We start from the raw sequence: 16,015 nt of genomic DNA, 5'->3' as shown, positions 1-16,015 counted from the left end.
TTAATGACATAGTTTTGGTTACATCTTTGATTTCATTAATGTTCAGCTCCTGGTTGGGTCTATGACCTCAAAGGGTAAGATTTAGTCAGATAAATACATTCTTTTCTATACTGATTTTTTTAAGCATGGTCGGGTTTAGCAAATAAAACATGGGACACTAGTTAAATAGGAATTTCAGATAAGCAGTGAATAATACAATAGTATGGATAGACTTCTACTGAAAAATTATTGGCTGTTTATCTGAAATTCAAAGTTAACTGGGGGTTCTGTATTTTATCTGGCAATGCTCTCTTCCTGGTAGAGTATTCCATTTTCCAGAATGAAGTGGAGAAAGGCAGGAAATACCAGAAGAGGCCTCTGGAAGTATCTGATGAAGAACCTGAGGAAGATACTGGAAAAAGTATGGGTATCTGAGCTCAATGCACAGACCCTCCATGACCAACCCCACCCCACCTGCCCAACTCTGTGCCCTGCCATCCCCATACTCTCATACCCATCGAGAAGGTCCATGCTACCCAAACCCCTTGACCTTCCCCCACCACAGTATTTGCTACTTGGCACTGTGACTGCTCCTCGACCTCTGGGTCTCCCCAAGCCCACTGTGCAAAACTGAGGGTAGGACGTGCCTGTGGCTCATCTCACCTTTATCATCACTGAGCACAGGGCCTGACACAAGCAGGGGATCCATGTTTGTTAGCCATTTGCTGACTGAGTAAAGTTGCATAAGAGAGCACAGAAGTCTAGTATTAGCGAACACAAGTCAAGCATGTGTTATCTTCCAAGCGTGTGCTCTGTCTTGCCCACGGGGCAGTGACCCTAATTCCTGCTTCTCAGCACCACACTCAGCCAGACCCCAGCTAGAACCTCCTGCCAGCTGGCTCTAGGTCACAGGCCTCACAGGAGAGCTGCCTGAGAGCAAAGGGGCATACCGTGTGAGTCACCGGCCAGTCTGGCTCGATTTTATTTGTGAAAGTGTGTGGAACCACACTGCTTCCTTTGACCCGTCTTTATGTTTCCGAATGGCGGCCAGATGGTCCTCCTTGGAAATGTAAACATGTTTCCAAACAAAAGGAGGCTGAGGAAATTTAACCAGGGAAAGGAAGATGCTGGAATCCCTCACTGCAAGAACAGAAAGGACAGATGATTACTTTTTAAACTCTGGGCCTTTTGCTGGGGGCACATTTTATCATTTGCTTCTCTCTCAGGGCTTCCCGGAGACAATCACGCTGGCAATCTGGATCAGCTTCCTCAAGGTGCCGTTCCCCTCTCTCTGAAGAAATGTATCCACGGGGTGACAACTAGCACTGGCCTCTTCCCCAGCAGGGGCCTCAGCTAATAAAAGGCAGAAATTTATGAAATGATGGATCTAGCAGAATGTGGTGAAAGCCGTCTAACAGCCACCACCAGAGCTAAGAGCACAGCAAGTCTCCCAACACCCCAAATGCAGGCATGAAGGAGTCACCACTCTCCAAGCAGCCCCTGGCTGCCTGGCCAGACATCTGCATTTTCCTTCTGTCCTGGGCCCTGGACATCACCCTTCTGGACTGCTTTAAAAGTGCCTCCCGGGGCGCCTGGGTGGCGCAGTCGGTTAAGCGTCCGACTTCAGCCAGGTCACGATCTCGCGGTCCGTGAGTTTGAGCCCCGCATCAGGCTTTGGGCTGATGGCTCGGAGCCTGGAGCCTGTTTCCGATTCTGTGTCTCCCTCTCTCTGCCCCTCCCCCGTTCATGTTCTGTCTGTCTCTCTCTGTCCCAAAAATAAATAAAAACCGTTGGGAAAAAAAAAAATTTAAAAAAAAAAAAAAAAAAAAAAAAAAAAGTGCCTCCCATTGAACAATGGGTACCTGAAATGCTTTAGGAAAATATTTTTAAGAAGACATACCCCAAACGGCCACAGTGCAAAAATGAAATAAGTATTTATTTTTAAATTTCTAATTGTTGGGGTACCTGGGTGGCCCATTCGGTTAAGCATATGACTCCTGGTTTCAGCTTGGGTCATGATCTCACGGTTTCGTGAGTTTGAACCCACAACAGGTTCCACACTGACAGTGCAGAGCCTGCTTGGGATTCTCTCTCTCCCTCTCTCTCTCAAAATAAATAAATTAATTTTAAAAAATTTAAAATTTCTAATTGTTTCATACTCACTGGTTTCCTTTCAGGTTTGTTTCGTAACTGGTGGAAACCTTAGACACCTGCTGGCGACACTCAAAATTATTATAAACTCTCAAAATGCTACAAGCGCTGATGAGTGAAGTAGTGAAGAGAACCCACATGTGGGTCATTGCATTACTTTTCTGTGGCAGGTGGCCAAGAACTGAGCCCATCCCAAACAGACTAATTCTATGCATTGGGGTTGTTTTCTACCCTAACAGTTGTGTTTTTCCTTTGTGACGCAACAGCTTTGGTTTTTAATGGCTGCTAAAGCTTCTCCAGATAGCAACTGTTTACAGTGAATAACAATTTTAAAACTTATTTCAAAAATATGTTTAAATACAACAATGTAAATACTTTTAGGTTTTTATTCCAAATATTGTGGATGAAATGATAATTCTGTGGAGATATTGTTTGGCTCCGTTGTACTGAGATGGTGATAACAAAAACTGCAGGCGGGCCAACGGCTGTGATTTTGCACAGCCGGATGGAAAAACTTTATTATCTATTGGTACTGAGGATGTCATTCCAGAACTGGCCAGCAGAGGGGGCCAGCACTCTGTGGAACCCACGAGATTTAATCCAGTGAGGATAGAAAGATAATCGTCCACCTGCATGTTTTAGTTGTTAGGAAGTTGACTCAGAAAACTTCACGGCCCCTGGCAATTTTTCTAATTTCTGATAAAGCATAATCACTTAATATAACCTCAATTTGTAAAATTACAATCTACACAGTTTGTGACGTGGAGATTTTAACCAGATTATCCTAAAATAGAGATTTGAATCTGAAAGACTGATAATATGATTATATGTAAATTACAGTGCGCCAATTTAACATACATTTGGTGGCCAAAAATCAGCCTAGAGCAGCCAGGGTGCCCTTTATTTCTAAACTAGTTTGGCACTGAAAATTGAGAACAGAAAATGTGATTCTGTCACCTTTCAGGATTAACCTCTTCATGCAATCATAAACACCTGACTTATTCTTGGAACCCAAACTGAACATTTCAGGGTCAGCACAAAGACTTATCAGTAAGAGCTAATGTAAACAAACCAGTTTCCTAACCTCAGAAACGTGGGTCCAAAGTCCCACTGTTTCAGTAAGTGGAGGCTTTGGGATGAACTCCTCTGATAACTGAGCCAGGCTTCCCCGGGGGGCTGGGCTTCAGAGGTCGGAATCTAACCTGAGTGCCGTCTTCCATCATTCCAGAAATAAAGACAAGGTGCCTGTTGGGTCAATTGGGAAGGAAGAACGTCCTTTTCAAAGCACATTAAGAAGTGCTCATTACCCTAAGAACACAAGTCTCTTAGAGGAGATTCTCAGAATACAGCCCTACGGAAATTTTCTGTAAAGTGACCTTTCAAACTGACTCAAATAATAAATTACATTTAAAGAGGTCCTTTTCCATTTAAAAAAATGTGTCCATGAACACACTGTACAGCAAGGCAGATTGCTCGGGTGAGGTAAGGAATGCAGAGTCATCCTGGGAGCATAGGAGTAGGTATTCTTTAAAGGTTGCGTATGAGTTTTAGAAGCAAAATATTATAAATCTTCTAAGGGAAATTTTCAGTGCTCATTTCCTAAGTGCCTGTTTTCTAGGTAGGTACTCAACATTCAAGAAGTGGCAAGTAAATAATGATTTGCTTGACAGTATGACCCAGCTGGTTATTCTGTGCGTACTTAAGCATCTCAGTGGAAGTTCTAATTCCCTGGGAGCCCGTGGTTACTCTATGCAGGTCTCCTTGTTCCCATGTGTGGGGTATTGCACAGCATTTCTGGAAGGACAGAAACCCTGTCTGTCCCTCGCTCCCAGCTGACGGTGGTACCTACCCTCCCTCTTATAGGCTGCTCTAGTTCAATGATGCTCACACCTGCTGTAAGAGTGGGAATCCTGATGGGCATTAATTTCTTCCCTGCATCTTTCCAAGAATGAAAAGCAGGGGACAGAAAGGAGGAGGAGGACACAGAGAGGCAGAGAAGAAATAGCACTTCCCTGAGGATCGAAGAAGGGGCTGAGAGAAGAAGACCCTCCTTCCTTTGCTTCTTCTTGCACCTGGGAGGTGCTCCCTTGAGTGACACATCCTTTTGCCAGCACAAGAGAGTGAGTGCTTGACTTAAACGTACTGGTCTCTACTGTGCCCTTTCCCAATCCCTCCTTCCCTGGGCCTCTTCATTATTCTCCCCCAATAAAAGCACAGTTCCCTTCCTGAACTTCACACTTCATGAGTTTAAGATTCACTCACTTGGCCAGTCTGTCTTCAACCAACAAAGGTATTCAGGGCACCCCATCCCATGCCACACTCACAAAACAGGAAGCATGTATTTACCCACACATGCTGAAGTACTGACTGGCCAGGCACCCTGTCAGGTGGGGGTGCCGTGGCACCCCTAGATCCCCAGAAATTTCCTGAGAGCCAGGAGAACGGAGCTGTGGCAAACACTGGACACAAAGAGTAGGGTGTCACATGGGGGGGCTGGGAAGACTCCCAGCAGGGAGACCACCCTCTCTAGGCAAGGAAGCCTGAAGGGTGAGCAGATACAGGAGGCAGGGAGGCAGGACAGGAACACGGAACAGGGTCAGGAAGTGTAGAGGCCCTAAGGAGGCTGGAAGGTGAGGACTGAGACAAGTAGGCCGTTACAAACTGCATTAAGGGTTTGCCCTGTGGCAGGCAATGGGGAGCCGTGGCCTCCTATGCAGGCTCTGGTCCCAACTCTACCCACTTGGCAGTTCTATTTCTTACGGTTAATACATATACCTGCCCTAGGAGTCCACCCTAATCTGCCCCCTGTAAAACCGCCCCCTGGAGCACAGTCCCCAAGCATGACCCATGTCAAACACCAAATTCTAGTTTCTGGATAAGCAAAGCCACAGACCTGGTCTGTAAGCATCCCACTGAGGTAATTTCGGTGACCCCCTTTGTGGGCTCTCTTTAGCCTAGGCAGGGGCTATCACCATCCCTGCCTCCTAGGGACATGAGGACGAAGAGCCACACCTGGAGAGGACGCTGTCAGGGGCAGCAGACCGGGCAATGATACTCGCACTTGCCCATCTGGTTGACTCTCAGTGAGGGAAGGCTGTGTGTTCGAGAGCAAAGGGCAGAAGCTTCAGGGACACATGGTCCTGAATCCAAAGCAGCTCTCCAGTGTCCACCAAGGTGCTGGGTACTTTGTGCCTGTCACTGCTTCGGTACTCCAGCAGCCTGCCTGTGGATATCATTACTGCTCTTTCATCAGTCAGGCATTGGGGCTTGAGGAACCAAGCAGCTTGCCTGAAGTCATCCAGCAAGTAGCAGGTGACAGAGCCAGAGTCTGAATCTTCACCCATCTGGTTCCAAAGCCAATGCCTTCAACCACTCAGCCTGATCCTCTTCCACGGTGACACTGCTGTATCCATAGGTGAGTCACTATGACCCTGACCTCTCCCACCTGGACCCTCTGTCCCCAGGTGGGTCCTCAATCTTGCAGGGCCTTGGGGATTTTCTCCTGAAGGACACAGGAGGGGCTTCTGGTGGGATTCAGATTCTCTAGGTAAAAGCTTTAATCACATGTTATTCCTTCCCTCCTCCCTCTCTACCCTCTGTCCAATTGCCGTGCATCATATTTTTCCTGCTGATTCTAAGTTACGTACCTGCAAAGGGTGATTAAGATGTTTTGTTCTTAAGACAAATATGAAAACTTGCCAGTGTAAATCAGCCAAAGAGCTAAGTGGCTCTGTCCACAGTCATGACTCAGTTTAGGGGGTGGGGTGAGGAGGGTGGACCGGAGGAGTCTGTCTGGAGAATACGATCATCCTCGCACATGGGTCTGTGCCGGGCGTGACACATCTGTGCTCTCACCATTTAAGGGAGGCTGCAGCCTGGCCAGGAAAGGATGGGGCATGGACACCTTCACCCCCACGTCGTCCCTGCCCCACCCATCAATCAAAGAGAGGATGCAGATGAAGCGGCCCCGGGGAGCTTCCCAGACCCGTTCCAGGACACGGGGTCCATGTTTCAGTGATGACGACCAAAAGTGTCCAGTAGATGCCTACTGTCACCCAAAAAAGTAAACGTGAACACAAACACCAATAAAAAGCTATTTCCATGGATTCAGTGGACCAGCAACCAACTACTGATGAGGACTCACTTCAGTTTACTGTCTCTCCCACTCCTTCCCAAGGACACACAAAGAGTGGGCCATGGCCAACGTCTGTCGGGGAGGCCATGAGGGTAAAATGCATATTGGGTTCATACTCCTAGCCTGTCCTCACTCTCCCGAATCCCACCCCCCTCCACACGGAGCTTCACTGAGAAGTGGCAAACTGATCAAATTATTATTTTTTTTATTTTTTAAATATTTATTTTGAGAGAGAGAGAGACAGAGACAGAGTGTGAGTGGGGGAGGGGCAGAGAGCGAGGGAGACCACAGAATCCAAAGCAGGCTCCAGGCTCTGAGCTGTCAATATAGAGCCCAACATGGGGCTCGAACTCATGAGCTGTGAGATCATGACCCAAGCTGAAGTCAGATGCTTAACCAACTGAGCCACCCAGGCACCCCAATCAAATGCCCATTATTTCAGTAACTTTGCGTGGCACTGTCACCATCCACTAGCACTTTGAATCTTCCTTTTACTTGACTCTTCACAATACAGAAACATCTTTCACCATTTGGATAAGTGTCTGTAAAAACAGACAGCAGAGACACAGGAGGCCCAGACTTGTTTTAAAAGGGAAGGGGACCTGTGTCTCCAGGGGGCTAGTTCAAGGGCAGCCAAGATGCCACCAGTAGGTTCACAATGCTGTCTGCTCAAGAAGCAGGCCAAATTTCTCCCTGGAAATTGGGCGGAAAGTCACCGTGACCTAGAAGCAAGCTACCTAACCACCTGTGTAAGTTTCTGGCTGGCTCCTTCTCCAGCTGAGAGGTTAGGTCAGGTCACCAGGGGCCCACAGCACAGTCTGAGATCTGATGGGATAAGATCACAGGACCAAGAACCAAATTCAGCCACGTGGCCACTTAAAGAGAAAGGAGAGGGCCCTGGAGCACTGGAAAAGGAAATCACAGCAGAGGCTGGGTGGTAGCAGGGTGCACATTTGGGGAAGAAAGAGAAAACAGAAGGCAGAGAGGAGAGAACAAGTTACAAGGAGGCGGAGGTCCTGGTGCTGGGCTAGGGCGGCACAGCATACCCCGGGGGCCTGGGAAAAGCACACCAGCCCCGGCGCCCTATACATAGAAGAGATTCAAAAATACATCTGTGAATCAAAAACACCCCAAATCCCTGTGAGAAGTGAAGTTGCCCCAGTCAGAAGGGGCAGGATGCCCTAAAGTGAAGCCATGCATGGGGCCTGGGGAGCTGTGTCAGACCCACACCACTGAGAACCACGCTGCAAGGGTCCACTGGGCTAGGCAGAGGTGGGCTTTCTGTCTCTGGTCTGCTGCCTGGGACCTGTGTGGCCTCTAACCTTTTTTCAGCCACTTTCACTAAGAAAGTAAAGTCAGTGGCTTTGCCCCTGCATCAGGTGGTGATCTCCCCTTTAGTTTCAGGGTAGCACAGACCTTTGCCCCCGCAGTCCACATGAGAATAAGCATGCAGGCTTAGGGCCTGGGGGCACAGTCAGGCTTGTGCGAGCTGGGCAAGTGGATCCATGGCCAGCCCTTTCTGCTGCTGTCCTGGATGCCTTAACTCCATTCCTCAGATCTCAAACTGAAGAATAGACCGTCTGTGATATGCAGGTAGATTAACGTCCTTGGTGATACAAGTGAATACGGGCCTGTATGCTAGCAGCACAGCCAGGCCCTCAATGATGGGCTTTATTTAGAGAAAATGCTCAAATACCACACTCAAGCTGGGTCCCAACACCAGCCCTCCTGCAGGCTCCCCCATTCCAGGAAATGGCTATTCTACTTCTCACACTGAACGCTGTGGTGTGGCCCTGACCCTCCCGTACCCCCCACCTCTGGTCTCTCAGTAAATCTCATATCTCTCCCTTCCACACACATCAGTGTTTGACCACTTCTTACACCTGCTCTGCTGCACCTGGCAGGATGCCCTAGCACCTGTCTCCCATCTCCTTGACTCTCCCTTGCCCACCTCCAGTCTTTCTCAGCGGCCAGAGTATTCCCAGATCTCCCCATTCCCTCCTCTCTGGTCACCTACTCTCCATATCCTACTCTCCACTCCAGCCATGAGGGCTGCCTCTTCACTTCTTGAAGCCATCAGGCATATGCTGGCCTCAGGGCCTTTGCACTTCTCACCTCTGTCTGGAATGCTTTCTTCCCCAGGTATTGACAAAATGGCTTGTTCCCTCCCTTCCTTCAGGTCTCGACTCAAAGTTCATTTCCTTTGAGATTTTCTGGAGAACCTTATCTGAAAGTTAACTCTTCCCCTTAGAGGTCATAGGCCCTTTTCTTGCTTTTTTCTTCTGAATACTTATTACTCTAACATATTATTTATTTGTCTTTCTTGTTTATTATTAGATTTATCCCAACAAGAGAATGAGAGTCATGAAGGCAGGGAATTTTTTTTTTTTTTTGTCTCTTTTGATCACTGCTGTGTCCCCACCACCTAGACAAATTCCTGGCACATGGTAGGTACTCAGCGGATACTCACTGAATGGATGAATGTGAAATCAAAATGTTGACTTCACAGTAGTCAGGAATCAAAGATCACCTGACTATTTTGGAAATAGAATTTCTTGCTGCAGTGGTGACCAGATGACTTCACAAAGCCTGATATTGGTGCTATTAAAAAAACAAAAATCAGAATAGTCCAAGAGCCCCAAATGGTCAATCAGAGATTCTACAAGCTGATGCTTGAACATGTTAAACCTTCCCAGATGTAAGGGATGTAATAGGCAGGAAACCTTGGCCACGGTCAGGAAACTCTGAACCACACAAGTATTATGCAGAGGGAATTCAACTTAAAGACCCAGCCCCACTGGGTAGAAGGTGTAGAAAAGGCAAAAGGAACCCCTTGGTCACCCAGAGATAATATCTACAGGAAGCAGATGTCTCCATCTTCTCAGGCTGGGGCCCAAGAAAGGACGGGGTGGTCAGCCCTGCCCAGAGAGGAGGCCAGGAAGGTAAATTAGTAAGCACTGTGCCTCTACCCATGCAGGGCTTTAAGTATCTCTGCGCATGTGTCTCTGTGAAATATTCAAGGCCCACGGACGGTTGCCGAGCTTAACACCACAGTGCATGTGCACAAGGGAGAAAAAAGCACACTCTCTCCACATAAACATTTTCCTCCACTGCAGTACTTGGGGGACTAAGAAAAAGGGCTCAACATCCCTTTAATTGCATGCAGATTCAAAAATGCAAGTAGGGGCCAAGGCTTTCACACCCCGTGAGGGTGTTCAGTCAGACATTTATAAGAGCTACCAGCCGGCTGCCAGCGTGAGCTCTGAAACCCAGATTTCCTCACAAAGCTTTTTAATAAAAGTAGAGAGCCCAGATCTAGCCCAGCCCAGAACTATTTCAATAAATTTCAAGCGAGGGAATCTGATGGGGAATTATACTGAGAAAACCTGGCATTTCCAATAGAATACATGCACCTGGTTACCTTTTGTATTTACAGTTTGTATATCCAGACAATGTTTTTATGCAAATAATAAACCTGTATAGAAATAAGGTAGAATCTTCTCTTACATTACTGTTATGTGTTTTACTCCGTGAACAATTTCCCTGGACTTAAAAGGATCTAAGAAAGGAAAAGGGGTTCCCCTGGGATTGCGCCCCAAAACTCAGGTAGTGCAGGAGGGGTCAGTACCAGCTTGCCCCCAGGCAGAGAATCTAGGACCGGAACAAAGAATTAAGGTCACGCCTTCCTCTGGTCCCAGTGCCCCATCTCCTCCCCTCCAGGGGGTGCCAGCCCAGCCCTGGCAGGAGGTCTCCACTGGACAGGACTCTAGCCCAGGAGGTAGTGCCAACAGTTCCAGTACAAAGCCAACCACTGGTCCCCGTCCTGATCACCCCCACCGCCCCTACCTCTACCAGCAGCCTGGCTAACACCCAGTTCTAGTCCCCCTCAGATACCTGAGCAGCCATCCTGTCCCTCTGGATCTTCTTTTCTCCCTGATAATCACTTTCTTCCTAAACCTTTCTCACTTGTAGATGCTCCATCTTCAGACGCATGCTACGTGTCTCCGCATCACGAACCCAGAACGGATCCAGAGCGTGAGCACAGAGAGGACAGAGCCTGGCTGCGTGTGCAAAGTAAGTCTGGTGCCTCACACTCACCCCCGCCTCTGCTCCAGGCAAGGTGTTTTCACTACCATATCCTGGGGCCTCTCAGCTGGCTACAACCCTTGCCAGAAGTGCTGACGCTGAGGGTAACAGTAACAACTAGAGTATAGGAAGGACTAACTATTGCTGGACACTATACTATGCATTGTAATTCTCACCAAAAAAAAAAAAAAAAAAGGAAAAGAAAAAGACAAGAATAGGAAAAGTACTATGCTACGGGGCGGGGTGGGGGTGGGGGGACAATTCCAGCCAATCTACCTGCTTGGGGTCACACACCTGAGCTGTGTCACCTGACCGGAGTGAGACCTAGAGCAGGGGTGGAGGGGGTGTGTGTGGGAGGGAGCACAGAGGGGAGGGCCAGCTCTCTGGGGCTCTCATGGTCAGCCTTGTTCCCGCAAGGACGTAAGTCAACAATAAACTGCTGTTCCTGCATCAAAGCTTTCCTGATTCAGGCATTCATTTGGTAAATCAAAAAATACAACAACATCCACACCCAAATAGCAAATCCAAGGAAAACTCTGCCATGCTGAAACAATACAAAGCTATCTCCATATCCGAAATCAATGTGAGAATCTGGGGGGCAAAGAGAAGCCTGAAAGGCAGGCCGTCTGGCTCAGGGCCTTCAAACTTGCTGGCTTTGGGAGCCTTTCCAAAGGATGTGTCATGAGAACTGAGCTAATTATCCATATAATTCACACACTGGGGCGGGGGGCAGGGGGGATCGACCTGGGGAAGTAGAGGTTATCATAAGACCTCAGGCAGACCAGCAGCTAAGGAGACTCGTCCCGGCCACCCTCTGCTTCAGTAAAGTGCCCCCAAAGGAGCCCCCAGGTATGTTTAGAAGACTGTGGACAGGACGGCCTCTGGGTGACGTGTGACCATTCTCAGCGCTGCAGGTGGTCACAAGCCGTGGTGGAGGAAGGTTGCTCAGAGCCCTACAGCCTTCCCTGGCCCCCTCTCTCCCAGCCCCTCCTACTTCTAGGCTCGCCTCGCTCAGGCGCTTCCTTCCCTCTGGCGGCCGGCCGCCTCTCCTGCTGCCTCCCAAGTGCAGCCCCTGGAAGGGCGTCAGCCTGGCAGAAGGAAGCCGCGGCAGTTCTCTGAGAACTCAAATCTCCAAGGGCCAGGGCAGTCACAAGGCCAGGGAGGAGGCTGCCGCGGTTAATCAAACCCAAATGTTGGACCCACCCCTGGGGTGGGGACCGGGCTCTCCCTAGTAGTCGCCAGAAGGGAGGCCCCTCCGGAGGAGTGACAGAAGGCTGCGTGGCAACTCGCACCCAGGCTCCTCCGTCACCGGAGGAGACCGGAGACACAGCCCCTTCCAGCGGAGCCCTCGGAGGGGCGGCTGCCAGAGCCCACGCGACCCCAGCCGGACACTGTGGTTAACTCTTCCCAAATGTTTCACCGACTCTCTCCTGTCCCCTTCCGGGCGAGGCGGGGGTCGCAGCCCGCCCTCCCGGGGGTTGGGAGGTGGGGACGGAGCAGGGGCTGGGTTCACCCCAACACTGGCCGCTGCACTGGTACTGGTCAGTGACTCGTCCCTGGGGACAGTCAGGGCGTCTGTCTTGCCAATCTCGGCCCGGAGGCCCCAGGGCTCCACGGGCTGACTCCTTGTCCTCCGACCACTGCCGCCTCGGGAGCCCTTCATTTGGGAGCGGAGGATCTGAGCGTCCCCTGTCCCGTGCCAGGGATGGAGGGGAAAGCCGCAATCTCGGTTTAAGTAACTTCCCCTCCTCCCTTCATTGCGCTGTAAGACGACCATGCAACCACATCTCCGGCTAAGATCCCATCCGAGGCGCCCCCCGGCCCCACCTCGGTGCCCGCGGCCCCCGAACCTTGTCGCAGCGGCGCGCGCGCTAGCTCGGGCCGGTCCTCGGGGAAGGCGTCGCGGAGGCGCTGCCAGAGGCGGCCCAGGTCTGCGAAGCTGCGGTGCAGGTAGAGCACGCTGCGGTCCGACCACTCGGTGCGGATCTCGAAGAACTCCTCCTCGTCGCCGCGCCGGCTGACGATGAGCCTGCGGATGCCGTTCACCCAGCAGCCGCGCACGAACATGTTCACGAGCGAGGTGCCCTCAAACACCGCCGAGGCCATGCCGCGGGCCGCTCATGCCCCCGCCTCCGGGGGCGCCCTCGGCCCCCGCCCGCCCGCCCGCCTGCCGGGCCGGGGTCGGTCCGAGGTCTCCGGAGCCGGGATCGGGCCGCCGTGTGCCTGCGGTCTGCCCGGGATTGAGGTCTATCCGGGGCCAGGGTCCGTCCGATGTCTGTCCGGAGCTGGGATCGGGCCGGGGTCTGCCTGTGGTCCGCTCGGACCCGGGATGGGGCCGGAGTCCGCCGGCCGTCCGAGGTCTGTCCGGAGCCGCGGTCCGCCTGGCGGCTGTCAAGGGCCGGAGTCCGTCGTAACCCCGGTCTGTCTGGGGTCAGCCCCCGGCCTCTGCGCGCACTCCAAGGGAAGCGCGGCGGCGAGTCGGTCGGGCCCGGCCGAGTTGCGGCTTTATAAGGCACTTCCCATCGCGGGCGGCGCGGTCGTCGACGTCGAGGCCGCCGCCGCCTTCCTCCCGCCTCCGGGTGAGCGGACGCGCCGCGGGCCGCGGGCCGCGAGCGGAGGGGGCGGCCTGGCCCGCCGCGCACCGCGCCGCCCACGCGAAGCCCGTGCTGCTGGGGCCGCCGACACCCTGGCGGCCGGGAGCCCGGCCGAAACCCGAGCGCCGGGCCCCTCCCCCGCGCCCCCCGCCCGGGCCCGGACCCGGACCGCCCCCGCCGCTTCCTTCCCCTCCCGGCCCCTGAGCCGCCGGCCGGTGACTGGATGAGAAGCTGGGAAGGGAGGGCGGGGGCGGGCCTGCACTCCCGGGGCTCGCGGTGCAGACTTTCTTCTCTTCCGTTTCTCGGTCCTGGGGAACTCGTGGGTGGGGGGCTGCGCGCCCCACCCGGCCGGCGACCGGGAAGGAAACTGCACGTGTGCCGGGGCCGGGACGAGGGCTGGGCGGAGCGCGGGCGAGGCTGCGGTGCCAGAGGTCCGGTCGCGCCGGGCGTCGGGACTGTTGGCTTCGCCCTAGTCCCTGAGCCGTCGCCCATCCACCCCAGGCAGGGCCGGGAGCCGAGGTCTAGGGCAGAGACCCGCCTGCCCCGCGTTCTCTCCGCGCCCGGCGTCCCCTCCCCGTGCCCAGCGTCTCCACCCCCCCCCCCCCCCCCCCCGCCGCGTCCGCTCCCCGCCCCGCGTCCCCCCGCGCATTCCAGTCGTGCTGCAGCAGCCCGGACGCCTGCTGTAGACCAGGACGCGCCGGGATGGACAGACTGAGAAGGGGCGTCTCTTAAGATCTCGTCCGGCCAGCCAGCCAAGCGGTCGCCCCCAAAAGGAAAAGAAGACCCCAAATCTTTTTAAGAAGTGGGACAAACCGGTGGTGGGAAAGGCGTCTCCTCTGAAAGAGCCTCCCCCGGAGCCTGGTAGCCCTTTGTGAGACTGGGATTTCGGAAGTCTAAATGGGTTAACTGCCCACATTGAAAACTGGGATCTATAGCAGCCTTGATTTCTTAGGCTGTTCCTCATTGGTAGATAATTTCAAGCGATAGTTTAAGAATTGGAAATTGGGTCCTGAAGTGTCTCAAGTGACTTCACATCGCTCTAGGCAGGGGTGGGAGAGACCGGGTTGGCTCTTCACACTTTGCAGAGTTCTAGAAAGTATCGAAAGGCCAGCTAGTGCACAAAAACTTTAGAGGTTGAGGGCGGGTTGCTGGTCACTTGACTGACTCCAGACCCAGACGTGTCCTCCTTCCCACCCCCATCACCCCGTCACCACCACCAGGTTTTATTCAGACTGCTCCAGTGACTTGTAGGTATCCTATCTTCATGGTTCACCATCTAGGTTTGTCTTAAACCACCCCCCACCCCCGCCCGGTCCCCCGTGCTGGTCATAGTCCCCGTTTGCTGTGCAAACTGGGAGGAGAAGGGGTTTTCCACAATTTGGCATGGCCTCCTGGCACTGTGGTGGCAATCAGTAAGTGTGGTGTGATTGATAGGCTGACCCCAGGGAGTCTGCTCTGTGCACCCAGGGGCCTGAGGGCAGAGGCTGAAGGAGTGGAGCAGGGCTGAGTTTGACCTCCCTCAACAAAGCCCCACTGAGCCGCCCAGTTCTCCCCCCGCCTCCCCCCTACGGTCACCCTCCCAGGACACACACCCTTTTTCTCTTACTGCCACTGGGCTGAACAGCCATCCCTAGTACTTTAAAGGCCAGAATTAAGGTGCTTTTAAGCATTCTGTAAAATCTTGCCTAGGAACAATCAGGTCTTTGGACCCCTGTTGCTAGGGAGACCTAACTTTGTAAAGTTGCCCCTCAGTCTGTGGCGAGCATTCCTGGTCACTAAAGAGAAGAAAGTGTTTTCCTATCAGTGATATTTGTTTCAAGAGACCTGGAAGGAGAGAAACCAGGGCTAACTAAAAAGTAATGACTGCCCCAAAGCCACTATTAATTACAGAACTTCAGATTGAAACACAATGAACTACCATTTTTTAATACATTGCATTGATACAGATTTCTAAAAATCTGTTAAGAAACTTATCCAATATCTAGAAAGGCCAAGAGAATAGTCACCCTCTCAATCTATGTCCTTTCATAGTTATTGGGCATTGTTTCAAAGCCCAAGGATTACTTAATTTTCTAGCAGAATGCACCATTGTTTGATGTTGCTATTTACTATTAATGAAAGGCTAAGACTCTGCAAAGTTATATATTAACTTGTAGATTTGTGCTTGGTAGAGATGCAGATAATTTTCGCCCCAGAGAAAAGATAACTTCACAGGTTATAATTTATTGCCCTGTAGGACATTAACCATTTTTTAAAATTTTATTTATTTGAGACACGCAGAGAGAGAGCATGCACGTGTGCATGCGAATGCAGGGTAGGGGCAGAGAGAGAGAGGGAAAGAATTGCAAGCAGGCTCCGTGCTGACAGAGTTCACGTGGGGCTTAATCAGGCTTGATCCCAGCAACCATGAGATCATGAACTGAGCAGAAATTAAGAGTCGGCTGAACAGAAATCAAGAGTCCGATGCTTAACCTATTGAGTCAACCAGGCACCCTGGACATTAACCATCTTTATGTCTAGTCTAGCAATATTGTTTTAATATATTTTAAGGATTGTATAAACCTGTTTCTTCAAATGGTCTTTGAATCAACTTTTTCATCTTACAAATTTTCTCATTAATTGATGAAGTAAAAAAAAATTTGACATATGTGCATGCCATATTTGTAGAAACATTTGAGAGTTGTATTTAACTTTTGAAAAGTATACTTGGACACGTCTGACAGTAAGGATTTTTGCAAGATTATGGACAGACACGTACCCTCATACACTGATTTGGTTGCATCAGATGGGACAGGCTCTTTGGAAGGCACTTTAGCAGTAGTTGTTAAAATTAAAAATGTGTGTAACTTTTCATCCAACAACACCTAGGATTCTATCCTAAAGAAGTATTTACACGTGGACAGCAAAAGAAAGGTACAAAGACACTCATTGTTGCAGTGTTTGTCACAGTAAGAAATTGGAAAGGGCTTCAACATTCATCAAAAGTGGAATGAATAAATTAGTGACACGTGATAGAATACAATACAGCTCCAAAAAAAATGGATCAGTTATAAAAGTATGATAGATCCCA

The 16,015-nt window shown here is 51.1% G+C and overlaps 1 protein-coding gene across 2 annotated transcripts in view; it reads right to left on the bottom strand.

Moving 5' to 3' along the window:
* PXDC1 (PX domain containing 1) overlaps positions 1-13,484 on the bottom strand; it is a 30,133-nt gene extending 16,649 nt beyond the window's left edge. Inside the window, exon 1 of one of the 2 annotated variants that reach the window (XR_009262848.1) lies at positions 12,202-13,484. Coding sequence is in view for 1 of the 2 variants with exons in the window: in XM_058733155.1 (XP_058589138.1) it covers positions 12,202-12,457 (256 nt within the window). In the remaining variant the exon portion in view is untranslated. The remainder of the gene's footprint in view (positions 1-12,201) is intronic. The other variant, XM_058733155.1, reaches the window with a different exon arrangement.
* Between the last annotated feature and the right edge of the window lie 2,531 nt (positions 13,485-16,015).

Source organism: Neofelis nebulosa, chromosome 6 (assembly GCF_028018385.1).
Source record: "Neofelis nebulosa isolate mNeoNeb1 chromosome 6, mNeoNeb1.pri, whole genome shotgun sequence".
NCBI classification, from domain to species: Eukaryota; Metazoa; Chordata; class Mammalia; order Carnivora; family Felidae; genus Neofelis; species Neofelis nebulosa.
Note: the sequence above shows the minus strand (reverse complement) of the source record. Positions and strands in the feature narration are given on the sequence as shown.